General features: G+C 39.4%; 1 protein-coding gene across 1 annotated transcript; it reads right to left on the bottom strand.

The window, feature by feature from the left end:
• Window positions 1-9: 9 nt before the first annotated feature.
• On the bottom strand, window positions 10-27,994 carry LOC117293528 (linear gramicidin synthase subunit D-like). Its single transcript, XM_033775878.1, has 24 exons — window positions 27,462-27,994; window positions 26,020-26,136; window positions 25,284-25,439; window positions 24,437-24,568; window positions 23,598-23,763; window positions 22,891-23,044; window positions 22,402-22,521; window positions 21,782-22,000; window positions 20,956-21,155; window positions 20,164-20,364; window positions 19,658-19,807; window positions 19,006-19,201; window positions 18,551-18,722; window positions 17,971-18,032; window positions 17,606-17,745; window positions 16,373-16,539; window positions 14,824-15,049; window positions 7,602-7,745; window positions 6,600-6,778; window positions 4,444-4,649; window positions 3,285-3,425; window positions 2,856-2,948; window positions 1,293-1,451; window positions 10-705 (listed from the first exon to the last, which is right to left on the bottom strand). The coding sequence occupies exons 1-24, from the start codon at window positions 27,703-27,705 to the stop codon at window positions 562-564; spliced, it is 3,888 nt and encodes a 1,295-aa protein (XP_033631769.1). The 5' UTR covers window positions 27,706-27,994; the 3' UTR covers window positions 10-561.

Raw genomic sequence — 27,994 nt, 5'->3', positions numbered from 1 at the left:
TCTGATTTTACTAAGCAAGGTTTTTTTCGCTTAAGCAAAACTTTCTGCTTAAGCAGCTCTATAAAATTGGGCCCAGGTCCAGATGGACTGAACAAGAGACTGGCCGAGTCTAACGGGAGTTTTTGGTTCACACAATAATAATGAGTTTACAATAGACAGTCCTCAATCCATGACGCTGTTGGAATTTGAAGGGTTTTGGGATCGGATTGGTTTTGGGGATTGTTAGTACGTGCATAAGTCATAACCGTAAAAGAAACACGGTAGAAACCATGGCCAAATGGACTGAAAAAGAAGCTGACAGAGTTCAAGAGAGGTTTTTTGTTCAAAATATGTAAAATAAAAAATCATAATACAAGATTCCCACAAGTAAACAATTCAAATGAGACATGACTCATGTAGAACTATAATTAATTTTGGTGTTACCCTTCACCGATGTTTAGTTGGCACTGTATACTCAGTACTTTCCCCGAGTTCTATGAACCCAATCACAGATATCACAGGCATATTACTCAGGTGGGAATCGAATCAACAACCTTGGTTCATGTAGAATGTTTGTTAGATTTATATCGGATAGTCCGTTGGTTCAATTAGAATCTCATTGACTGATACACCAATAGGTTGAGTTACTGCGTAGACCACTGCTCTTCCAATGTCGTCTGGAGAGAGATACTTCTCTACTTCCGGGGTCTTATATTTCTTCGTCGCCTAAAAGAAAGATGAACATATAGAAGACGGATTTGTATTGTTAATTTTAAATTCGCATATTATTAAATCCATATTTACAACATACGGCCCGTATGTCGTGTTGCCCTGTAGCCTTCGAGAAAGACTCTGCTAGGGTCGAGATCGCCAGACCATTAACTTAATATTTACCATTTGGCCTACTTCTATTTTTTAAGAGAAAAACAACAATACAAAACAGATGAAATATTGGGCAAATGAAGGAGGCGAGTTTGCTTTATCTATAAAACAGCATTACTAAATAAGGTATGAGACTGAAGAACAAAAACAAAGCTTGTATTGCTATTTTTCTCATGTTTTTTAATCCTGCATTTTAATGTTTTTCTTGACTGTACAGCGCTTTGAAACAGTGTTAAAGCGCTTTATAAATGCATTTAAGTTAAGTTTAGTTAAGTTAAGTTTAGAAGACAGCCCTGACGGACACAGTGACAGGTTTGCTATTTTATGCATATGTTGGGATACACCAAGTGAGAATACTGGTCTTTGACAATGACCAATAGTGTCCAGTGTCTTCAAAACGGTTACGTTTTTAATTTCCTCCGTTCCCTTACCTCCGGATCAACGTCAACGACCCCAATATGTGACGTCACATCTCCCGGTTGTACGTTAGTCACTCTTACGCCCGTCCCAATGATCTCCTTTCTAAGAGCTGACGTCATACCTTCCACAAAGAATTTAGTTCCACTGTACACGGCAATTCCTGGAAAGGCCTTAAAGAAAAAGTGGTAATTTATTTTTAACTGAGTAAAATAACGTTATGGGAATCCCGCCATGCCTGTGATTTTGTTCACACAACTCTGTAATGTGCCGAGTACATAGTGCTTAAAGCAATTGGACACTTTCGGTAAACAGTAATGTCCAAGGCCCACACTTCGTGTATCACACCTTCTATGTAAATCAACAAACCTGTGAAAATTTAGGCTCAATCGGTCATCATAGTCGGGAGAAAATAACGGGAAAACCCACCCTTGTTTCCGCACTTTTCGCCGTGTCATGACATGTGCTTAAAATAAATCCGTAATTATCGATATCGAGAATTGATATTGTTTTAATTTTTTTCTCAAAAAGTAAAGCATTTCATGGAATAATATTTCAAGAGAAGTAATTCACCATTACCTTCTGCAAACCCTGTATGTTATATGTAAATCTGTGAACTTTAACTTTGTTATCTGTACCGAAAGTGACCAACTGCTATAAACACATCGGGTGAAACCCCAAAATTCTCTATATCCCCGATGCAATGTTAACATCTATTAACACCGAAGCTATTGGCATAGGTTATGGGTTCGAATCCCACCCTAGTAATACTCCTGTGACTTTTAGTGGGAGTGTCGTGGCCGAGCGGTTAAGAGCACCGAATTCAAACTCTGATGTTTCTTATCAGCAGAGTGTGGGTTCGAATCCTCAGCCGTGACACTTGTGTCCTTAAGCAAGACACATAACCATTGCTTCGTCCTTTGGATGGGACGTAAAGCCGTAGGTCCCATGTGTTGTGTAAACACATGTAAAAGAACCCAGTGCACTTATTGAAAAGAGAAGGGGTTCGCCCCGGTGTTCCTGGCTGGATTGGCAGCATATTGCGCCACAGCACCTTGTAAACCACTACATGGTGCTTAATGATTAGGTCTTATATCCCAAATTTAGCCCCACTCCTTGCAGTAATAATACCTGGCGCTTTGTATCCTTTGGCAAAAGGCGCGTTATAAATACGGTTATTGTTATTATTTGTTCACATAGCTCGGAAAGTGCTAAAACAAATCGGTGTATATGGGTACAAACTAAAACAAATAATATATGTCACCTTAACAACGCATGGGTCACAGAAAGGGGTCAAATAAACGCAGAATCTAAGCTAACATCCCATTTAAAAAAAAACTTTCCTGGTCAGTCTGACCTGGAATGGATCAAGCCCCTGCACCCAGATTGAAAACTAATTCTATATCAGAGTATAAGATATCTAAGTTTATGTTTTCTTCATTTTGGCTGTGGACAAATCGTGCCTGCAGGACGTCAATTCTGCGTCACTCTTCTTAAACGAGTGATGGTACAGGTCAACCACGTAAAACATTCATGAATGAAAAGTGAAGAAGATCTGTATTAACGTCATTACTTACAACTCGACCGGCATTTGATGATGTATTGACAATATGACCTTTGCCCCTTGCGACCATTCCCTTCAGAACGGCACCAATACCGTTGAGAACTCCCTAGAAAGTGAGAAAAAGACATCCATTGGGACATAATTAAATGCTCCAAAACTATATGGAAAAAAAACTTACTTTGTGAGAAGCACTGCAGCTGTTGATTGTCTAAACTATTTTGAGAAAGAATTCTCTTCGAAGTAATGTGGTTCGGAAAATTACTCACCTCCAAAAAAATGAATCTGAGAAACGATTACTGAATGGTTCAGTAAAATCAAAAGAGTGCGCCCAACATTCACTCAATTCCACCAGAGAAAGTGAGATTTCTTCTTTAGCCAAGTAGCACACAAATAATATCAAGGGCATTAATATTTTGTGTAAAAGTAAAATGTGTAGGACTACCTTGCAGTTGACGTCCACCGTTCTCTCCCATTCATCTTCCAATAAGCTTATCATTGACGTGTAGTACATGACGCCTGCATTATTAACTAGTATATCCACTGGACCCAATTCTGCCTCGGTCTTCGCTACGAGATCTTTAACCTTTTACAACAAAATGGTTAATGAAAACAAATATTGTACAAGAACTTACTTTCAGTTCTTACCTACCTCTCCCAAAACGTATCCATTCAAGCAAGTTTACTTAAAGGCAGTGGACACTATTGTTAATTACTAAAAAAATAATTATTATCATAAAACCTCTCTTGATTAAGAGCAATGTGGAGAGGTTGATGGTATACAACACTTTGAGAAACGGCTCCCTCTGAAGTGCCATAGTTTTCGAGAAAGAAGTAATTTTCCATGAATTTGATTTCGAGACCTCAAGTTTAGAACTTGAGGTCTCGAAATCAACCATCTAAACACACACAAATACGTGTGACAAGGGTGTTTTTTTTTCGTTCATTATTATCTCACAAGTTCGATGACCGATTGAGCTCAAATTTTCACAGGCTTGTTATTGTATGCATATGTTGGGATACATCAACTGTGAAGGCTAGTCTTTGACAATTACCAATAGTGTCCACTGTCTTTAAAGCAAATTACTTAAAATGAAAGTTGAAAATGTTACAAACAATTGTCTCTGTCGTGTACTGCAATGCCGTTTGGAGAACCTCTTGCCACAGCATATAGGGCATGGGTCTATTGTTTTTGTTACACAACCGTCAGCTTTCATATTTTTTTCTTATCTTGTATCATCAGAGGCTAAATCTCGTCGCCCATCTGCCATACTTCTGTACGTAGTTATTGGTTTGACTCTCTTATCTTCATGATCTAGGAATGAAAGTTTCTTAATTTGTTGAACAAAATATGTAAACAAAATACATCTAAATATAGGTGCTAATTTTCGCAGCGGGGATAAATATTTTTTGTTTGTTTTTATCCTTGCACCGATGTGTTTTGTTATAAAGCGCGTATAGTCAGTAGATTCCAGAGTTCTGTGAAAAAAGCAACAGGCAAATCTTTTCGGTTGGTGTTTTACACAAAGGTGTTAAAAAAAAATAATAATACTTCTTGTGATAAGATTAACGAATATATATCAGTAGACATGCCTTGCCCTTACCTGTTGCCGAACACACACATCAGTTTTGACGGTTATAACCCTACCGCCAATCGCTTCGATCGTCCTTTTAGCTTCATCGAGTTTATCTTGCCGTCTTGCGGCCAGGGCGACCGATGCCCCGGCTTGCACCAGACACTTGGCGATACCGAGTCCGATGCCATTTGATCCGCCGGTAATAATCGCCACTTTGCCCTGTAGAGGTTTGTCTGTATAATCAGTGAGATGGGGGGTAGTTACAGAATTGGAGAAACAAAAATCGTGGTCACAGATTTGCTCAAGACTTACACGTTGTAATAGTAGAAAACATTCCTTGAAATATAACTGTCTGAAATTTCATTTTTGATGAGAAAAAAAATATATAATTTCGCGTTTGGAGTTTATCGCTCAGTGAGCGTTTTATTCATGTTTGTTTTTGCATCGATGTCATGCAAAAATGTGTAATCGGTTGTTCACCATTTTCTCGTGACCCAGATGGCCGATCGATCTCAAACTTCTACAGGTTTGCCATTTTATATATTGTAGATTACGTATAAAGTGCTTACACCGCCAGCAACTGCTTTGTTAGAAAAACCAATTCTGTAATGTTCCTTTAATAATATTTAATAATATGTTCCGGGGATCACCTCGGGAGTCAAAGTTTCAACCATAGCACTTGAAGCAGTCAATATTTGTATAATATAGGTCAGCTCGGTCAGCTCAGTTATACCACGGTTATACAATGCACTATAACACCACGGCAATGGCCTATACTTTGCGACGTGAACACACACGTGTAGTTCGGAGAGTCCTGGTAATGTCAATAATGTTCTAAGCTACAAACCTACTACCACCAGTATGAATATTATGAATAGTAATAACTACACACAAAGCACAAACAATGCATAGCGCACGTAATGTTCTCACCCATTGTTGAGTTCTCAGCTTCCAGCTGTCTTATTACACAACATGTGCTTGTACAGTGTGCAGCACGCCGAGTAATGCCACACCTTACAGCTAAGACAGCAATTCACTGTGACCAGGTTCCAATGGAACATGTGAACCAGTGCTGATGTGAACAATATGAGGTGGCCCGCGTTTGCGACTATTATACGATTATGTCAAGGCCTCCAGACCTCGAACACGCCTCGAACAGGCAAAGGTTGCGTTCGTTTAGCTTCCCTGGGTCTTTTCTTTTCCAGGACGAACGTGGGTAATTATCTGCACACGTTCGTCCTGGAAAAAGAAAGCCACCACACACCGGGGTCGACCCAGGGAAGCTAAACGAACGCACCCATTGATCCCCCATGCGTGACGTATTTGGGTGCATGCGCATGAAGTGTGTGCGACGGGTCCACAATCTCATCGACATGTGGACTTTGGTTTATAAAACTATCTATGGTCTAAACAAACACTATGCCGTCAGATATGGATTGTATAGGCATATTATATGATTATTAATTTTAAAGGCACTGCACTATTCGTAGCTGTAAAATACCAGTCTTCTCACTTGGTGTAGGCCTTTCTCAACATGTGCACAGACACACCTGTGAAAATTTGAAATCAATTGGTCATCAAAAGTTGCTTCCATTTGCTCTTGTCTTTGTCTGTTTTTATAACTTCATTTCTTGTTGATGTTTCTTGTCGTTTTTTGTAGGACCCCAAATGGAATAAGCCAAAGATACTGGCGTTTTGGGGGGTATTTTTGTGCAATTGTTTTCTTGTGTTCTTCTAGGGTTGATCTTATTTCATTGTCTTTTCTCCCGTGTACGTTTGGGTTTTGTGCATGTTTTTATCCGAGTAAATTAAATCAATCAATCGTGTTAAAGGCTTTGGACACTTTGGTAATTACTCAAAATAATTATTAGCAAAAAAAAAAATTACTTTGTGACGAGTAATGGGGAGAGGTTGATGGTATAAAACATTGTGAGAAACAGCTCCCTCTGAAGTAGCGTAGTTTTCGAGAAAGAAGCAATTTTCCAATAAAATATTTGAATTTATAAAGCATCTGAAACCACACAACTTCATGTGACAATGGTGTTTTTCTTCCATTATTATCTCGCAACTTCGACGACCAACTGAGTTCAAATTATTTCACAGGTTTGTTATGTTGTGCATTTGTTGAGATACACTAAGTGAGAAGACTGGTCTTTGGTGACAACTACCTGATACCATCTTACCTTGACAAAGTGAAGCTGCGATCTTGGGCGGTTTCAGGATCTTCTTCTCAAGGAGTTGTAAGAGATAACCACTGACAAGATGTTTGTTAAGTAGCGGGTATGACATGTTGATATTTTGAAGTAACGTCTTCAGGTTATCTTGACTGAAGGAAGAATGCTCCAAGAAAAAGGACTCGTTTCTGGAAGAAAATACACAGAAATTAATTGCATGACGCGGAAGAGTTATCCCAATAAAGGATGTATCAGTTTGGTGATCGCACGCTTAAAACTGTAGGCACTTTACAAATGTGGTTAAAAGCCTACATCATAATTAAAGTTCGAGGCATTTTGAGTGAAATTTCACTTCAAAATAATGTGGATATCGGTAAAAATATATATCAGTTTCTATTCCCCAAAATGTCAATCTGAGAAGCGATACCACGGAAACCCTTCTCAAATTATGTATTCATATTAAGGATTATTAGGGATTTCTTCGACAAACCTATATCTCAAAAACCAGACCACATTTTATGCGTTTTATATATAGGATTAAAACAATCGAGCGGTTCCCCAAACCAAATGTACACTTTGCTTTCAAGTTTAATGTGGACACTACATTGTTACTAAACAGTAACCTGGTGTAATAAGAAACTCCTAGACCTAACTCAGCTATGTTTAAAAATATTCTTCATTAAATATATTTTTAAAAAGAGCACATCAAACCCTTCAAAAAACTTTAGTTAATTATATCTCTATACTAATTATTTTTAGTTTACTCTTCTTTTTTGTCTAAATTTATTTAACTTGGCCGTTAACATCCTTACATTTTTACGCTTAGTTAAAAAAGAAATTATATCGTTAGTTTGATAATGTGATTATGTCTGTTTGTTTTATAATATGTTTATTTGTTTGTTCTTAAAAATGAAATTATGCAGGGCCAAAATGGAAACCAGTTATGTTTTACTGAGTCGGCTCACCCTGGGTAAATAAAGGAAGCATTAATGTATAAATAATGTTATTAACCTGACGATATTCTCGAGCTTGCTGGCCAATAGCGAATCCCCTTCGTCTGTACCACGTTGTAACTCCTTCAGCTCATTACTCCATTCGTAAAAGGGCATCATTCGAAATGGGTAGCCCAAGTCTCTTGCCCACTGAAACAAAGTCCTATAAAAGATAAAGAGTATAATCAAAGGGTTCAACAGCATCAGGCAATTTGAGACTTTTTAGAAGATATCGAAAGTCCCATTGACCACTCCTTTACCATTATCGCAATGACTCGGTACGTGCGCGTTAAGCCGTCCCCAGGTCAACCTTGCGTCAATAAATGAACAGTCGGCGACTGACTTTTCAGGATCACACTGCGCCTGAGCTAAGACCATTGGGAACTTTTCAGTCGGCGATTATTTACGACCTGAGCGTAATTGCGATGATTTTAAGACAATCTGAAGCAGTCGCCGCTCAAAAAACATTAACAGTCGCAAGAGTAGAACATTTCCAACTTGTACGACGTGATCCCGACGGTCGGGAACCAATCGCAGGTGCACGATTTCTCAGATGTTGTGACCTTAGCATATTATTTATTATTTTGCGCGTTGCCGACGGTTTGTTGCGGAGGCAATAAAATCGCAGGTCGACCTGAGGCCGGTGTCAGATGCAATTGTGTCCGCCATGCAATCGTGTTCGGCATATGCAAAAACCATCCGGTGGACATGTTCATGACTGTACATTGTATGTGCGCGCGTAAGTGAGTGTGCATGCACTGAGCCTACGTATTATGCCGCATGAATATTCACGTATTTTATTATTGCAGCGAATACCCAACGACCGAACATTTCCCATGTCATTCATGACGTGCACTTAGCCTGTAAAAAATGGCGAACAACGTGTTCCGTCGACCAAGGGCGTTTAATTTACTGCAAGGACGGTTTTGCTCGGGGCGGACACAACTGCATATGCAAATGTGTCCGGGCGGACACAGTTGCATTATGCAGCAGCGTGCGGGACACGATTGCATATGCAAAACCGTCCGGCATATGCAATAATGTCCTCCGAATAGTATTGCATAGAGGACATAATTGCAAGCGACACCGGCTTTAGTTGTGGAATAAGTTGCATGCTGGTCTAGCTAGCGATCAAACTTAATCACAAGCTAGACGTACAGCAGTTACAATGTTGGGCAAGTTCAAGTGAGGCACATTAGTTGAACATTGGTGATTTTGCTGGTCCCCTTGTTGTATTGAATATATGGGTAAGCATGGGTAAGCACTTGCCCTTCTTTTTTTTCTTCTTTTTTTTGAATAATATCATTAGCCCTTTCCTCACAACATGTTTTAATACATGCATTTATCATGATTCTGCGTCTGGATACACATCTTGAGTGTCAATACACTCGTTGTGGAACACTGCTCATTCAAGTATATTAAAACATAAATACTCCGTTTCATCAACATTTAACTGTATTTATTCTTTACAAGAAAGTGTAGCAGTACACATTAAAGCTTAACACAGTCACAGTAAAATTACAAATTCACAACTACCATGTTTAAAGGCACTGGACACGTTTGGTAAGTCAAAGCCTGTGAAATGTTGGGCTCACCCCGAATTTGCAAGAGAATAATGAAAGAAAAAACACCCTTGTTGCATTACTTTGCGTGCTTTTAGACATGCATAATAAAATACTTCGGCTGAAGTGACTTATCATTTGGGTTAGAAATAACCTCTTACTCAAAAAACTACGTTTCTTAGAGGGAGCCTGTTTTATACTTTCAACAGCTCTACTCTTACCGAGTAATTTTTCATGCTAACAATTATTTTGAGTAATTACCAATAGTGTCAAGTGCCTTTAAGGTCAAGGGTCAAAACTTGGTTGGCTACGCCGATTCAAATTGTCAATACGCCCAATTAAATTCTTCCTCTAAAATACAAAAGATTGTCAAGTAATAATACTCACAGAGTCACAGCGAGTTATGAAAAACTATTGCAGTTTCTTATAAGACTTCCTCTAAAAAATAAACAATATTTCACTGACCAAAAGGTTCTCAAGTAATATCACAGAGAGTAATGAAAAACTATCTCGGTTTCCTAAAACTTCCTCTAAAATACAATATTTCACTGACCAAAAGACTATCAACCATACTCACAGCGAGTTATGAAAAACTATCTCAGTTTCCTTAAACTTCCTCTAAAATACAATATTTTACTAACCCGAGATTATCAAGCAATACTCACAGAGAGTTATGAAAAACTTTCTCAGTTTCTTAAAATTTCCTCTAAAAATAAATACAAATCACAACCCGAAATTATCAAGCAATACTCACAGAGAGTTAAGAAAATTAAAAACGTATGAACCAGTTATGGTATGTTATGGTATAATACATAACTGGTTAATGCGTTTTACATGCTAAAATAATTCTCACCTCACTGAGACGAGAAATATTTTGTGACTTAATTTTCATTCATTTCCCCCAAACTGTAAGTCATATTATTTGAAGGGAAGTTTCTACTTTCATTATCTTCAAACCGTGTAAGTTAAATTTAAATCTGTGGACATTGAAAAAGTACCCGAATCCTTTAACACTGTCAAGCAAATAGTTCACGATATTGATGATAAAAGATCGACGATGTAGTAATACAGCACAGAATGATCATTAACGCCTGAAATTTGATGTTAAGTGAGATATGTCCCCATTTCGAAATAAAAGTGACGGGTGATCGTTTACTGCACCTAACTTATTTGCAGCCAAGCAGCTCAAAACGCAGGCAGATGAAGTCACGCCACCCAACGGGCACGATGCGAATCTTGACCGCCAAGACGGGCTTGAAGAAGCGCCTCTCCACGATGCTGTTGCTATCGGTGTTGCCATTGAACACCTAGAAGGGGGATAAAAAGTAGCATAATAATTGTCAGTTGCATCAAAACGTGTTTTAATCCTTTGAAAACATATCGGAAATCAAATGACGCTAAATCAGCATACTTGAGTTTGACCAAGTTGGTCTTTCACGTCAACAAGACATGCCGGTGAGGGCGGTTCATACTGCACTTTGTACATTGTCACCCACTGCCCAGCAGGGCCACCACTGCGGCCCTGTGTGAGTACCCCAGTGACGTAGGTCGAGTTGCCTAAATCAACCTCTATCCACTGGTTGGTATCCGCTACGCTTGGATGCCATCCTCCTATGGCACCATCGTCGGGTAGCTTGTTGAGACGGCCACCAGCCGGCGTTGACGATCGTGATGATATATAGTTACTTGATGCGGAGAGGCTCTCATCGGGGATTGAACCATCTTCAAGACCGAGTTTTTCTGGGTCGGGAACAGAAAGATAATAATTGCTAGTACACATACCAACATTGCCGAAAAGACTCAAATAAAAAAAGTTTTGTTTTATTATTTTTAACACCAATTAATGTTAAATTCTTTAACCTAAAAGCGATTGGTATTATTTTATTACTTACCAAAACTCCAACATGCCGGAACGCTCTTTCCATGACCAGAAACGTAAGTGTTCTGTTAAGCAAGAAAGAAACAAATACAAATGGTAATCGACGAATACTTCATTTGTTTTATTAGAGTAAGAATACATTTTAGTTTCGTTATTACAAAATAAGAAAATGCTTTGAATTACGTCAGTCGTTAATTAAATAGATTGAACACGAGCAATAAATTTGAAAACTACAGACGAACAAATTTTACAACTACCTGGCAAGTCAATGGTTTCGCAGTTGCGTCGTAATATGAGAAATACGGCATTCCTTGAAGGTTGTCACAGACGTGCCCTGCACTGACGTTGTTCATCTGACAGACTTGATTAACGCGCTCGTAGTTGAAAGAAAAACATCCACGATGGCTGAGACATCGAACTGAACATCTGACGGCAGAGATGCCCGAGATATTCATGAAGGACTGGCCTATTAGGGCGTAGTGCTCTACTGGATTGTACCAGACCCCTTGGTAAAGACCACTCACACTATAAGACGCTGAAACCCCAAGACACAACTCAAGCAAGAGGAACATCAGACAACTCAAGACGGCCATGTTCGCACTAATGCTTCGAATGCTGTGTTGCCGGTCTCTATATATACTGGGGCATAATCTACTCAAACTCATTGAGTTAAATAAAAAATGAAAAAGTGTAGAATTAATAATACTACATAAGTTGCCATGGTCAAAAATAAACAATGCTATACCGTACAACCGTAATTATAGGTGTAAGTTTCCCTAGTGACTTCACTACTTAGCAATAACCATTCGCCTTGACTGAGCACTTTATTTCGTGTGATTATTTAATGCTAAACAAAAATTAGGCCTTGATCGTTCCACTCAATTAGAGAGTTACCCCTAACGAGCAGTAAAAATTGTAAAATCGTCTGAACCTACATAATGTAAACACGACGGTGATGTAAAGCAGCAGTGTAGCCAAGGGGCTCTACCGGCTGGTACCATACCCCTCGGTAAAGACCTCACACTATAAGATGCTGAAACCATAAGAAACACCTTAAACAAGAGGAAAATCAAACTACTCAAGACGACCACTTTATCACTCTGGCTTGGTGAGTTGCCGAACAATCTTCTCCCACTGAGTGTGCTCACGGAAATTTGTGTTTAAAGACAGACTAGGACACTATTGGTAATTGTCAAAGACCAGTCTTCTCACTTGCTGTATCTCACCATATGCATGAAATAACAAACCTGTGAAAATTTGAGCTCAATCGGTCATCGAAGTTGCAATATAATAATGAAAGAAAAAACAACCTTGTCACACAAAGTTGTGTGCTTTTAGATGCTTGATTTCGAGACCTCAAATTCTAAATCTGAGGTCTCGAAATCAAATTCGAGGAAAATTACTTCTTTCTCGAAAACTACGTTACTTCAGAGGGAGCCGTTTCTTAAAATGTTTTATATACTATCAACCTCTCCCCATTACTCGTTACAAAGTAAGGTTTTATGCTAATAATTATTATGAGTAATTACCAATAGTGTCCACTGCCTCTAAAAATAGACTGCATGGAATTCCGTTGCCATGCTAACGAAAACAACAGTCGTTCAAAAGGCGAGAGTCATTGCTTTCCAACTAATTATTACGCAAAGTAATTACATTTTCATTACAGAATTGGTTTTGCTAGCAAAAAAAGTTGCTGGCAGTGCGAGCACTTTATATAATCCACCGTATACATAAACTGACAAACCTGTGGAAGTTCGAGATCGATCGGCCATCTGGGTCACGAGAGAATAATGAAAACCCGATTACAAATGTTGCATTGCATCGATGACAAACAAAAATGAATAAAACGCTCACTGAGCGATTAACTCCAAATGCGAAATTAGATTATTTATTTCTCATCAAATATGACACTTCAGAGAGAAATATTTCAAGAGGGATGTTTTCTACTATCATCATCATTAGACCGTGTAAGTTTTATGTAAATCTGATATCTTCACGATTATTGTTCCTTTCCAATTCTGTAACGTTCCTTAAAAACAAGGCCACCAAACGTATAACTGTTTGCAATGTTGATGTCATGGTATTTATGTAAAGAAAGCTGAGTTTATTTATTCGCCTACAGTACAGATTGCACATGGCTTTCAAAGTTCGAAATTTGTGATAAGAAATCATACTTTAACCTGAGTCTGTGGCTTTTGTAATTATTAACAAAAATGTGTAAACTTTATATTAATCTAGAAAAAAATACCTCAAAGTTAATACGATGCGATACCTCATGATGTGGTTATAACGACACTAAATTAAAATAACATATACCTTTGTATGTATAGATATTATTTTTAATTGTTGATGAAACAAACTGAGCTGTTGGCATTCACGGGCGAATGTTCGACACTTCATCCTTAATCGTATTAATATATATTTTAACAAAACTCAATTTGTCCCTACATTTGTTCAATACATACCCTCCATAATTTGCCTGTTTTGCTTCCAGTACACCCGACACTGTGTTTGATTTTTTTTTGTTTCTTTACAACTGTTTACAAACATCAGTTGTTTGTTTTTGTTTTGCATGTACGGGTTCCCATAGTTTCCAGCACTAGTTGCAACAGAACATTCTGTAACATACTGTTATAACCGTAACCGGGTATTACGAGCTTCGGATGAAACGAGCAAAACGGACCAGTCCGTATTAAGTCGACTGTATTAGCCTAAACATTTGACGGCACACTTTAGAGCGCACTTGTTAGTCGACTACTGACCAGCAACGTCAAGCGGAGTGAAGCACTCACTCGAACGACTCGTTTGGAAGCCTAGTCAACCATCGGTACCGCGGTATTTAGCCTTCCATTGCCTCCCGTCTTTTCGCTATGTAGGGAGCTTTCGTAAACGCGACGGTAGGCACACACGACGGAAGGTAGCACAACACGGCAGTCCGGATGCCTACGCTCGAGTGCTCTCGTTCTGTATGTTGTGGACCGCCAGGTGACATACAATTGACTCAAGTCTTGTTCCCGTGGGGTTCTTTCTATGTCCAGTCCAATCGCCGAAACCTTTGCCTGGCCATTCTCGGGATCACAATAGCTACAATTTGACGTCGGATATAATAAGGGACTTCTGGCACGAGAACGGGGCTTGAATAAAGTCTACCAAGATTTAGTGTAGTGCCCCCCAACCATACAACGTGTACATACGACAAACTGGTCACTGGGCCTTGACTAGTTGCTTAAACCATCTCAGCTTCACCATCTCACCTCAGCATATACAACAAATTTGTATGCGCTACTAAGCTTAATTAATCACAAGAGCCATCTCTGCCCTCATAGGTACCCATTTACCCCTGGTGGAGAGAAGCTGTTAGTTTTTTGCTTAGCAACACCAGTGTCATGACTGGGATTCGAACCCACACTCTGCTGAAAAGAAACACCAGAGTTTGAGTTCGGTGTGCTCTTATCCGCGCGGCCACGACACCTCATAAATCATAAATCACTTATCAAGATCCGCAAACTGAATTGGACATCATTCGGAGATTTCTTTCAACGTCCCTCACTCTTGCTAAATAAATCCGTTATTCTCGATATCGAGAATTGATAAAAAAAATTATTTTTTCTCAAAAAGTAAAGCATTTCATGGAATAATATTTCAAGGGAAGTCTTTCATCATTACCTTCTGTAAAACCTGTAAGTTATTTGTAAATCTGTGAACTTTTAATTTATGTTCTGTTCAGAAAGTGTCTATTAATGGCTTTAAAGCTTTTGGAGTGTAGAATGAATGATTTGTGATTGATTGACTGGACCCACCTGCAGTGTAGAGGTTGTGGATGTACAAGGTGGAAGACCTTCCCGACCCCAAGCATTAGATTCTGGCTGACTTTGACAATGATCTGACTGGAGAAGTCCACCGGTGTCATCTCTACCATCCAGTTGACATCGGGTGCTGAGAGGGTCCGGAAACACCCTTGTAGAGTCAGAAGATTGGAGTCCGATGGATTCCAACTGGACGTCTTAGAGTCACCAGAAAGGTTACCTAAAGAGAACCGTAATTTAGGTTAACACAAGGGGCTATAGACCTTGATCACGGTACAGCCATCTTGAATGTCTCCCATTGATATCAATGTTATCAAACCGAGGCTGGAAGAACAAAATAGTCTGGTTCCTAAATAAAAGATGGTCATTAGCAGTCAGTATTGTTATTCTATACGAGGAAAATGATCCAGAAGGAGGCAGCATGATAAACGTATATTGAGAATATACTGAGAGTGGGTATGGTCAACAAAAATAGCTCAAACCAAAAGTAAATTTTTAATTTAATTAATACAGAAGAAGGGGATTATCTAGGCCCCACTTTGGTTTTTAGAACCCTTCGATTGTTTAAATCCTATAAACTAAGTTTTGAAAGTTTAATTTCAAAAGGTGGTAGGAAACGTTTTTGAGTTATAACCGCCGAAAATCCGGACCGGGTATGTCTACGCATGATGCGTAAACCGCAATTGGAATAAACGATCCGAGAAGCGTATCTCAGATTCAAAATAGGGAGATTAACATTTATATATCCCCCCCCCCCCCAAGTGAAATAATTCTCCAAATGCTTTACACACCATCGAAAGCCACTGTACTTCTAACCAGCTAAGTTTGCATTGCCGTAAACTATAAGAGTGACTGCCAAACGTATACCGTTCCATTTTAAAAGCGTTGTGTGTATTTGGCGATTTCCCCTTCTGTTTCAACTGCAAAGTTGAAAACGCTATTGAAAACGCTCGAGCTGGAAGAACACTGACCTCAAATAATCTGCTTCAGTTGCCAGGCATCACTTTAATGTGAGGCTGGCCGGGTCGATACCATTTCGAGAAATTCGATTTAACGTTCATTGTTCTAAATGTTGGTAATTACTCAAAATAGTTATTGGCATAAAACCTTCCTTGGTGACGAGAAATGGGGACCGGAAGTGGTTGATGGTGTAAAACCTTGTGAGTAACGGCTCCCTCCACATAGTTATCGAGAAAGAAGTAATTGTCCACGAATTTGATTTCGAGACCTCAGATTTAGAATTTGAGGTCTCGAACTCAACCATCTAAATGCACACAACTTCGTGTGACAAGGTTGTTTTTTGTTTCATTTATATCTCGCAACTTCGACGACCAATTAAGCTCAAATGTTCACAGGTTTGTTATTTTATGCATATTTTCAGATACATTAAGTGAGAAGACCAGTCTTTGACAATTACCAATAGTGTCCAGTGTCTTTAACGAAACGTGTCCTTTATTGCTTGGGATTTTGAAGATGCAAATTAACAAAATAATGGTATTTACTCATGGTCCATTTTATGATGTTTAAAACAAAACATATTTACCAAGGCGGTATATGACGACTGGTAAGCCCCTGGACTTAGCTCGTTGAACCAGCTGCTCACTGACCCATTTACTCTGGCTGTACCCGTCGCTAAGTTGATCACTGTGTGTAGACATATCAGCATTTTCGCTACATTGCTTGACATCAACTGGAAAGACTGAGTTTGTGCTGTACAGACGGACAAGAAAATAGTTAAACTCATTCGTGGGTTCATAAGAATATGCATTGGTTTAGAAAATGTCGTGTAATAATTATTCGATCATTTAGGGCCGAAAGCCATGATGGGTCAACAAAATTCGATAGAGCTCATTGGTATATTAAGCTCTATTTCTCCTTCATATGACGTCATCTAAATTATGGGGACCTCGCCTATACATAGAGGTCAAAAGGAGATTGCTCATTGGCTAAAACATGGCACTGCGCGTACACACCTGTGCGTTTCAATTGTTTTATTAGCGGTTTACCTCAAAGATGGCAGTTTGATGACGTCACTTCATAAGGTCTATTGTTAGAACGTGAATAACGGCAGGCGTCATTCGGTTATCATATGTATAAAAGGATTTGGGTACTTTTTTTAACACAAATCACAATATCCAAAGATGTACATTAAACTTACACCGTTTGAAGATAATGGTAGTAGAAAGCGTACCTTAGAATATTAGTTGCTGAGGTGCAGTAGTTTTTGAGAAATGAGTAAAACAATGTCATGAAAATACGTTTTTACATGCTAAAATATTTTTCGTCTCATGATCACTGAGACGAACATTATTTTCATGACATTGTTTTACTCATTTCCCAAAAACTACAGCACCTCATCAAGTGATATTTTCAGGGAAGCTTTCTACTATCATTATCTTCAAACTGTGTAAGTTTAATGTAAATCTGTGGACATTTTGTCCTACAAAAAGTAAATAGACCCTTTACACATTGAAAGCAACGGTCATGGTTTGCACTGATATATTGTTGCAATAAAAAGAGTTGCTTACTGACATGACGTCCAGTGTCTACTTCGAATTCATGTGACTAACCATGTGCACCGTGAGGGAATGCAATTTTAAGCGAGTTCACTTCACCTTATATTATTATACAATACAAGTTACAACGTACGTTAAAACTTCATGAGTCATTGCAACACAACAGTCTTGTTTAGTAGTTCATTTTAGCCAACAGTGATTGCTATGGAAAGGTTGAACTTGACTCGGGATTTGGATAAATTTGAATTCCAATGTCTTACCTGACGTAATGCAATGGTTTGATTTTATTGGTGCATGCGAAGAGGACGACATTCTGCGTACCAATCACATTGGCTCCTCTCAGCGCCTCATACGGGTAGACTAAATTCACATAAGCAGCGGCGTGGATTACGCTATCAACCTATATATAAAAAAAGGGGTTATCAGAATGTACCAATATGGATATCGTTTTGTTCATTACAATAATGTGCAACAGGCATTTTTATTGGTAGGCCTAGACTTTTGTTGCGTTAGCATTTTTTCTAGCCCATTAATTTTGTTTTCTTCACATTGGTTTATTCTTGCGTACGACGTGGATGTAGATCAATTTAGTGCTCCTTGCTTTATCCTTTCTTTTCATACTTACCTCAAACGAAAGATAAGTGTAATCTTCTTCCATCATGCCGAGCTTGATCAGAGACACATCACCTGCAAGGAAGAGACAACGCGTCATCCTTACAATTACTAAATTGACATGAAACCAACCTCGTTTCAAGAAACCGGTTTTGCATGACTCCCTGGGCATACTCCTTGAATAGCAGAAGTACGTAAACTTGCATAGGTTTTATTATTATTTTTGGTTTAATACAAATTCAAACATCGCAGCCCGAGGGCTGAGTTGGGTTTAACAGATAACAAGAAAATACATAATAAAAACATTAAAAGTGGAAGTGTTTACAGACAAATTGTTAAAAAAATTATAGTGCGGAAAACTCCAACACTGGCATATATAATTGACCCGATTATCACCAATTATAGGGTCAATACGGTCTAGTGTATATTTCAAACTAACGCAATACTGTTTAAAACTGACGCAGACTGAGAGTCAAAATCCCATTTCTTAACCAGTTGTGGGTCAGCCAAGACCAGAAATGGGTCATGCCCCATTATTTCATGGCCCGGAATCCGGGTCAATTCTGACCCAGCAGCCTTGTGTCGGATCCTACCTGTTATCGCCGTAACTCTCTTGTTAAACTCGCCGAGTAAATCACACTCCTGTGTGGTTTCGTCAGGTCCACCACCTGTACTGTCAACCATTCCGTACTGTTTCATCGTTTGAAGCAGTCGTTCTTTGCCACTCTGATCCGGGGCTTCTTTCACGAGACAGTACACGTGGTTCTAGAACGGAAATCAAAGTCATGTGCTGTAATATTTGCATTTGGAATGTTGTCATGACAAATTACACGGCCCTTTGTGCCGTTCAGTGCGCACGCGTGCATTAATTGGTAAGAGATCATAGAGTACCCCATCAGTCAATTTTGATGGGCCCTCTATGATCAGTGGGGAAATTCCCTCTTTAACGCTTTACCCATCACAATGAAGATGATATTATAAACCAATAAGTAAATGAAATATTATTTAAAATCGAAATAAAAAAAGAAATATTTCCGTTGATACTCACTTGTGTGCTGCTCAAGAGATCCCTCAATATATAAACGCCAAGGAAACCTGTAGCGCCTGTTAGCAGGACCCTACCGGCACGCCATCGATCACCATAAGTTATGGAGCGCCAAAAGGCTCGTAATTGCATATCGATGCTCACGATACCTTGATCGTGTTGCTCCACTTCCTGGTGGAGATCCAATACAAGTTGTGAACTGTAAGAGAATGTCAAATCGTGTTGGGGTAAAACAATAAAGAAATTGACTAGAGCGGGATTTAAACCATCGACCTCCGGATTAATGTGCCGGCACTTTACCAATGACCTATATCTGGCCATATGTTGGCGGTCTCCCTATGTTGTCAATTATCTTTGTTAGAATGGCATGTTGTATTCTATTTTGCAATAACAGTACTGCTGCCTATAAACTGATAGTAAAAGTGCCAATCAATATTTCCTGTGCGCCGACTTTTAAACAGTTCCAATAGGTGAACAAGACGGTTGCACATTACTGTCTACTTTGACAAGTGGCTAGTGTCTATGTTTCTACCACACCCTGAATGTTTTAATGTGCATGGTTTGCCGTTAAGGTCCTCTGGTGTTTTAACTTTCGTTCGGCCAGCGGACCACTGGTTAACTGAGAACGCCGGTATATAAACAAAACCGACCATACCTTTTGTCCGTTTCGTTTCCTCTTGCCTTTGAATCAATGAGAGACGACATCTGAGTTACTGTAGAGTGAATGAATAGCTCTCGAACGGTCATCTCGACACCGAAGCCTTCTTTGATTTGAGTTAGAAGACGAGCTGCCAGCAAGGAGTGACTGCAGAAATAAAGAGGAAGAAAATTTCATGAAGGGAAAAACGAATAGGAACAACCAAGTCGGAATCCTTTCTCTGTTCGATAAGTGCACTGGTTATTTTACGTGCGTTACACAACACACGGAACCGACGGGTTTACGTCCCATCCGAAGGACGCAGCAGTAACGGTTTTCACTTAAAAGTTCCTGCTAATGAGGACATAAGCGTCAAGAACCCGTGCACACTCTGCTGAACAAAAGAGACACCAGAGCTGGGGCCGGTGCTCTTAAATGCTCCGCCACGCCACGACACAGTGTTTTGAAACAGAAAAGCAGGAGACTTATCATAGCATAATCACTGTTTCTCAAATACCACTCACCCTCCAAGATCGAAGAAGCTTTCTTGAGCATCCACATACTCCAGTCTTAGCATCTCTCTCCACATGCCGGCAATCTTGACCTCTGTTTCGGTAGATGGTTTGCCTTGATCTCCATTCAATGGCCCAGTATTGTCACTGCTTGGATCATACTCAGGAAGAGCTTTCTTGTCTAGTTTACCGGAGGCAGGTAAGAGTGGCATGCTGCATTAGGGAGAACAGTTTAGATGTATGATAGTAAATAAAGTGTTTTCAATTGTGATTGAGTTTGCAGTCTCAACGTTTTAACAAGTTTGATCTTGTCTTATAATATTCAAAGTATTAAAAAGGCGGTTTATCAGCCAATCTCAATTTGTCATTATTTGGAAATGATGGGATGAGGCTAACCTTTTAAGGACTGATGTTCCATTAAAGGGGGGTAGGGACAGCGAAAACCTGACCGTATAAGCACTAACATTACTCATGGAAGCGACTGCCCGTTTCAGATCCTTTTTTTTGTAAATAGAGAAAAATTATTGGTCAACCACGCGCTTTATGCATAGTTTTTTTTTGGTTTTTTTTGATAAAACAATGAAACAATCTTTCACCAGCTGAAAAGTTGCTTTTGGTGCTCGATATGGTACAGTGTGTACCATGTGCCCTTAAAAATGTATTTTCATTGGTGGTTGGAATTTTTGGAAATTCTTAGCTCTGCCCCCATATCGTGCATGGTACACTCATTGCCATTAGGAACACCCGGGTAGGAGTTACGGGACATTAGGGGACCCTCTGCCCCCATCACACACGGTGTAATACCTTGCTAGGAACACCATATGAGCGGGAACCATGAACCCTGGTATCCTGGTCTTCAATGCTGCCCGTATGTCTTTCTTGGTGATGACTTGCTCCGCTGGTACGATGTAAGCAACGAGGTATTTATCTTCACCCTCTGCTCCTTTGACTAAGACTGCACAGGCATTGACGAGGGGTAGGGCTAAAAGAGCTGCTTCGACGGCCTAGGGGGTAACATAAGATTTTAAGATTCAAAATTCCCATAAAAGGTTTATATCACTTGTTTTTGGAATAGTGTATTAATTTTTCAACAGATACACTACCCAACCAACGAAACTGTGAAAACTGTATTAACGAAAAAAAAAAGTTAAGATAAAGGAGGGAATTAATATACGTTCACTCGGCGGGGTTGTTGTTCAACTGTGGCGATCGACATTATTAGCAAACGGTAGAACCTGTCGTCTTCAAATAATATGTTGGTTTGATGACTTTGTGGCAGTTTTCACGGGCGAAATTATTTCAGGAGGATAAGTATTGGTGTGGATTCAATAATAATGAGATTTCAGATTCCGACTTGTATCATATTGTGTTTGTTTACCAATCCAACGCTTCACATTAACGCCCATTCTTCCCGAGACATAGAACAAAGAGCCAATCCAACGCTTTTTGTTTCCCCCATCCTTTAAAGACCGTTTGAAATGTCAATTCCTCTTTGAGATCCCCTGGGTTATTTTCATCTTAGTTTTTTTCTTTTCCTGTAGCCTTTTAGACTGACTGGCGAACTTGCATACAAGAAAAAGTGCACCAGAAGGGCGCAAGCTATTAACCTCTCTTCTGATTTGAACTGTACCTGTATCTCTATGCTGTATCCTCTGATCTTCACCATAGTATCACATCGTCCACATATCTCCAGATTCCCATCAGACAATAGATATCCCCAATCACCTGATCGGTACAACCTCGCTCCCACATACTCGGGTACATTGGCAGGGCGGGGGATAAATCTCTTGGCATTCATCTCTGGTCGGTTGAGATAACCACGAGCTAGACCAGCACCTCCAACAAATATCTGCGCTCAGGCAAATTAGAGAGATTGTTAGTCAAGCGGTTCTCATGAAGACAGTCAGAACATACTGAACGAAACGTCGGTTAATTACCGTTGGTAACAAATCCATAAGTTACATATGGGTTTGCTTCAGGGTCGCTGGCATGTTTGGCAATACCATCAAGACAAGACTACATCCCCTAAAATACCATAACTTATTACATTAGATTATTGAATATTTTCCACATGGTCTTGCCCATCATTAAAATTATTGCTGCCAAAGATAAGTTGAGGAAATTTTGAAATACAACGAGGGAGACCGTGCAGAAAGAGTCGTCCGTTAAAGAATAGACAAACATAGACCAACATTAACTTGTACAAACTGTTTGCTGTACGTTGTTTAAAAAACCGTCTTAAATACCTACCTCGCCTGGTGAACCAACTGGCTGAACTTCCATATCGTCATTCAGTATGATGACGTGCATACCAGGTAGAAGTTTACCGACGGGACAAAACTTCTGAGTCTTTCCCTTTGTCCCCGATTCCTAGAATGTGAAGAAAAATGTTAAACAGTAAAACAAATAATTGCAGACTACTTTGTGTTATGTCAGTGTGGTATCAATACAAAAGTGATCACGACGTGTATTTGCATAAACTGTCGGTTAAAACTTCTTTAGCCTACTTCGATTTGAATTTATGTAACTATTGGGATACTATTGACCATGTTTGCACAATACTTTTTAATTTTGTATTCCATTACGTTGTTTTTATAATGGTTGTGTGCTGTTACGATTTCAAAGTTTTCTCCCGCTGAAAATAAAATTGAACCTTTTAAGGTTTTTTTTGTGGAATTATAAATTACTTCTATTATAGACTTGTTAGGTGAAAGTAGCGTTATTATAGTCTAAACATACCTTGATTTTCTTCATCTCTTGGTTAAGATTAGCGACTGCAACATCATGGGTCTCAGACACGCTGTACAGATTCATGACTGTTACCTCAGGTAGCGTCTTTGCGATTCTATCCATTAAACTGACTGTCACTACCTCACCACACAAAATGATCAGCCTACAAAAAGATACAGTGGTTATTAGTTAGTTGAGGTTTGCAGTAACACCATGTAAAAAGACTCTCCTTTTTTTAGTATATGTTGGTTCTGAAAAGAACCAGTGGTTGAAAACTCAACGTTTCCATCAGATGCTCTTATCGTCTTCAGGAGAAAGATGCTTAGGCTAACTATGCAATGTGTCATGTGTCTCTCTTAGAAGACGGTTTTTTTTTCTTGTAACAACATCAGTGGTGTAACAAGACATGTTCATGTTTAATGTTCAGCCGTGAAAAAAGGGGCGTGTAAACTCTGACGCTTTAGGACACTTCCACGATAGATCACACGTATAGATCGAGCGGCGCTTGGCCACGCCTCCTTGTGACTAATGGCACATGAGTTCGATTTGCTGTCGAATTATTGCAATTGTCAAACGTAATTACTTAGAATTGTCGTGAAGTACTCCTCATTTAGAACTACTTAGACCTTTCATTTTCCCATCTGTGTTTTATCCTTGGTCTATATAAGGTGACCATTATTGGGTACTATAATTGCACCATTATTCTGTCAATTCACCTGAAGGCTTTCAGGGCTTTTGCGATGTCCAAGTCTTCAGTCTCAAACACGGTATCCAACAGAGAGGGCGTGAACAACATTCTGGTTATAGAATGTCTCTCCAGAAACGAGAGAAGAAGGGCGGGGTCGTAGATCACGTGATCAGGGATGATGTAAATTGGATATCCTGAAGATATATATGAAAAGAAGTAAATTAAAATATTTCTACAATCTCACACACACAGAGGGAGCAAAGTATGCTCAAATATAAATCCATGTGCAGCATATTCTATTGTTCTTTCCTTTATTAGACCCGAACATCTTCCCACAGAGCAAAAAAAGATGACTCAAAAGTTCTGCGAAATTTAATATGTGACATGGTGCTTTGACTGGTAACACTTTGTTATGCTTTTGGCAATAGTTTTTGAGCCAAAGTAGGGGCTAGCTCTATATGAAATCGCGCCATTGTTTTGGCCCGAAAGTAACCACAACTTTGGGCGTACAACGGATGCACTTGTCTGTGTGATCATAGTGTGATCAATCGACAGGTGAATGTCTCGAGGTATAGGGGGAGGGGTTGAGCCTAAAGGGCAGAAGGGCTGAGATCGAGGTGGAGGGGATTTGAATCCACAAATGGGTGTTTGTTTTTACTATAATGCGGATGGGAGGGGATCGGGTGCATGGACAGATAGCGAACTATAGTGGTAATGGGATTTAATGCTCGAGACGAGTGGAGACCCACCTGGGTGGAACGCGACTTCGGGATGGATGAGATGGGGTGTTTACGTGAGATGTTTCAAGGATTCCTTATATACCATTCTTCCTCCATGCTTATTACTGATGGATATTTCAAACGTTACCTTTAAGCAATGGTCTCATCATTTCCCAGACGAAGAACACGTGACAAGCAATCCTGTCTCCATCTTGGAATGGGTAATTGACATGACGCCAGTGATAAGAGAATACCGCTGCACGGTGGAGACACATAATTCCTGGAACCGAATACATCAATATTTATTTTATACTTTGTGTCAATAAAAAAAATGGACAATACATACAGTAAATTACAGACAACACAGTTTGCTTAAAAGATTATAGGCTATGTGGTTGTCATACACACACACACCATTGTCCCATTATTCTAGACGTTTTTCTTGGTAGTATTGCTTCAAGGTGTACAGTTACTCTGTTTGATGTTTGTTTTAAGTTTAGGGAAAGGTCGCACCAGTTGCAGGTGCAGCTAGGTAAACTTGGTAGGTAGGAGCTCATCGTGTAAACATCAAGGCTATTTTCCTCTTGAGTTGCTTGCTGCATGGAGGAAGAAAATATATTTTCTTCCTCCATGCTTGCTGTAACTTTCGTTTGAATGTATCACTTTTCGAGAGGATTAGGAGAACTCTGCCGTTCCATGGTCGTACAAATATTAGTTTCGGTTCACTACACAAATAAATGGGCGCGTTGATTTTTCATACATTCCGGGTCACACTTGCCCAGATATTCAGGTCCCCCCGGGGTGTGGTAGGGGAATCTGCCCCCAGCGAATTGTGTACAAGCTCTTCTTATGGGGCCCTTATTTGAACCATCCTCCTTCAGCCCACGTTAATTTCGCAAACGGAGGACATAATTTTCGGGGAACAGATTTCACTAGGATACCGGAACCAGGTCAACTGACCTGTGACCTTTACGGAACGGAATGCCGCCACACACCTTTTGGTTTTCCAGTGGTTCCAGATGAGTAAGCTACGAATGCTAAATTATCCAGATTGACCTTGGCGCACATTGAGACATCAAGACCTCGAGTAGCATTGTCTGCTTTGATTCTCTCGTACCAATCTCCATCTAGTATCGTCACGTCTCTTGCTCCTGCAACAATTATTTAAGTTTTCAATACGAGTCATATTGATGGCAGTTTAAAAGTTTGTGTGATTGTTCTTAGTGAACGAATCAAAGTAGAGGGCAAGGGAGTTATTCTGACTAAGGACTCAACCAGGTGGAATTAATCTAGTTTAATATCATAATATCGAAGTCTTACATGTAATACATGTAATTGCTCTAGCAGCAACATTTCCAAAGTAAAGTTCCACCCCTCTACACAAAACTCCCTGTATATGTTTCAAGAAAAAAAAAGGAAGTATAGTTTCAATTTGAGCAAAGCCGTACACATTTCAGTGTACACAACGGTTGTTTTTCCATGATACCAAAACATGTTTGTTTTTGTTTTGGTGTGTTTATGTGTTTTAACTTTTCATACAGTCATGTTTATATTTTGCGTGGGCATGCCTATTGTCAATTTATCGTATGCAGAGTGGTTTAGCGTAGTGTAAAGTGTAAAGTGTAACACAAGAAAAAATAATAATATTTGTAAACTTTTCAAAAGGGAACCATAAAACCATTTCCATAGTCAAAATATTGTTTAAATAGTTATGAGGAATGGCTTGATTACCATGAAGTCTTGGTTGAAGCTCCTTGAAGCTGATAACAGAGACTGGTTTAGCATCTTCTAAGATGTCCTCAAGTAGAGCCTGGGGATAGGAGATGTCAAGAGGCAAGTACGCTCCTCCTGTTTGGTCAAATATTAAAAATGCAATAAAAAAATCAATGCTGAGGAAACTGTGGGTAATTTTGCTCATACAAGATTGTTTTTTCCCATTCTCCTGAAGACGATCAGAGCATACTTAAATCGAAACGCATGAGTCGCCAACCACCGGTTCTTTTCAGAACCAAGAACCAACACTACTCAAAAGAGATTTCACATAAATTGGTGTAACGGCAAATCTCCTTTAGTTATTACTTCCACAGTGCAATTCAAATCATTCTTAAATATGATGTTGAATTTTTCTGAAGAGGATGGTTTCACTTTCGAGGATGAAAACATTGTAAATTTTGTTTCATTCTGAAAGCTTCGATTCAATGCACAGGATAAAGTCCGTAGGTCTGGTTTGATTGTTGACAGTCAGCCTTCTAAAGTCCACCGTTCAAAAGAACTACACAATAGATAATGTTTTTGCAACCAGTAATTAGACAGAGTTCGTAAACAAACAGCGTTAAAATGACCTTTTTTGATCTTTAAATCGAATAATAACCAAAGTTAAAAGATGGTGACAATCGTTCAAAAAAGGGGGCAGGAAGGCAACGCACATAATTTCTGACATTAAAGGCAGTGGACCGTGTATTGTAAATAATTACTCAAAATAAAACCTCACTTGGTAACGAGTAATGGGGAGAGGTTGATAGTATAAAACATTGTGAGAAACGGCTCCCTCTGAAGTGATACAATTTTCGAGAAAGAAGTGATTTTCCACGAATTTGATATCATGACCTCAAGTTTAGAATTTGAGGTCTCGAAATCAAGCATCTGAAAGCACACAACTTTGTGTGACTAAGAGTGTTTTTTAAATCTCGCAACTTCAACGACCAATTGAGCTCAAATTTTCACAGGTTTGTTATTTTTTGCATATGTTGAGATACACCAAGTGAGAACCCCTGTCTTTGACAATTACCAAACGTGTACAGTGCCTTTAAGCTCAGCCCATGCTTGGAGAAAAAAAGACAAAGACATGATGCAATCTCATACCAATAATGGAAACACTTTCAAATTGCCTAAAATCACACTGAAGTCCAAGACCAAGGTCAAGACACAAGGTCAAGACATAAGTCTTTTCCCATACCGAAAATAAACAACTATTGAACAGAGAATTAATGCATAAATATTTGTCAATACTTCTTTTTTAACATTACACCGATGTGTATTATTTTGTATTAGGCCTACTTAGTAGTATATTTTCCTGAGTTCTGTGAACAAAAATTTAGAGGCAAAAGGATTGCACTCTCGTTTTCCCTGAAGCAAAAAAAAAAAATCAAATCATTCAATAATGAAAATTTTACCTGCTTTGAGAATCGCTATGTAAGCAACTGGATACGCAATACACTTCTCCAGATAAATCCCCACCATCGAGTCACCCACAACGCCCTTCCCACTAAGATGGGTCGCTAAGACGTCCGTTACATCATCCAGCTCCTTGTATGTCAACGTCTGCCCATCATCCGTTACTATAGCGACGTTATCCGGGGAGCTCTTAGCCTGCCTCCTGAAGACGTCGTGAAGGCATCCCAGTTTCTCGTAGTCCATCTTGGATGGAGCGTGTCTAGTGTAGTCTTCGCAGGTTGAGTTGCGAGCAGAATTATCACAGGTATACAGTAACTGACTTTATAGTGTACGAGGTGATTTATCACTACGGCTGCTGCAGCACAGGGCTGGAACTGACTGTGTGTATGATGGTCATGTATTCAAACGCAAATATTAATACCGCCGTGTACAACTGGACAGAGAACCAAATAGTCCTTGGAATAACTTGTCTGTATACAAAGAAGATTACATTAGTGTAAAGATAACAAAATATCTTCGACGGGGTTGGATT

This window comes from Asterias rubens, chromosome 8, assembly GCF_902459465.1.
Source record: "Asterias rubens chromosome 8, eAstRub1.3, whole genome shotgun sequence".
Classification (NCBI taxonomy): Eukaryota; Metazoa; Echinodermata; class Asteroidea; order Forcipulatida; family Asteriidae; genus Asterias; species Asterias rubens.
This window is presented reverse-complemented; position numbering and strand designations above follow the sequence as displayed.

Excerpts from the sequence above, each read along its gene's own strand:
- LOC117293528 (XM_033775878.1), bottom strand. The coding sequence starts at position 27,705 with ATGGACTACGAGAAACTGGGATGCCTTCACGACGTCTTCAGGAGGCAG. Across the intron at positions 19,202-19,657 it reads GGAAACGAAACGGACAAAAG|TTCACAACTTGTATTGGATC; the intron begins GTATGGTCGGTT and ends ATTCTCTTACAG. Across the intron at positions 18,723-19,005 it reads ATCTCTTGAGCAGCACACAA|AACCACGTGTACTGTCTCGT; the intron begins GTGAGTATCAAC and ends TTTCCGTTCTAG.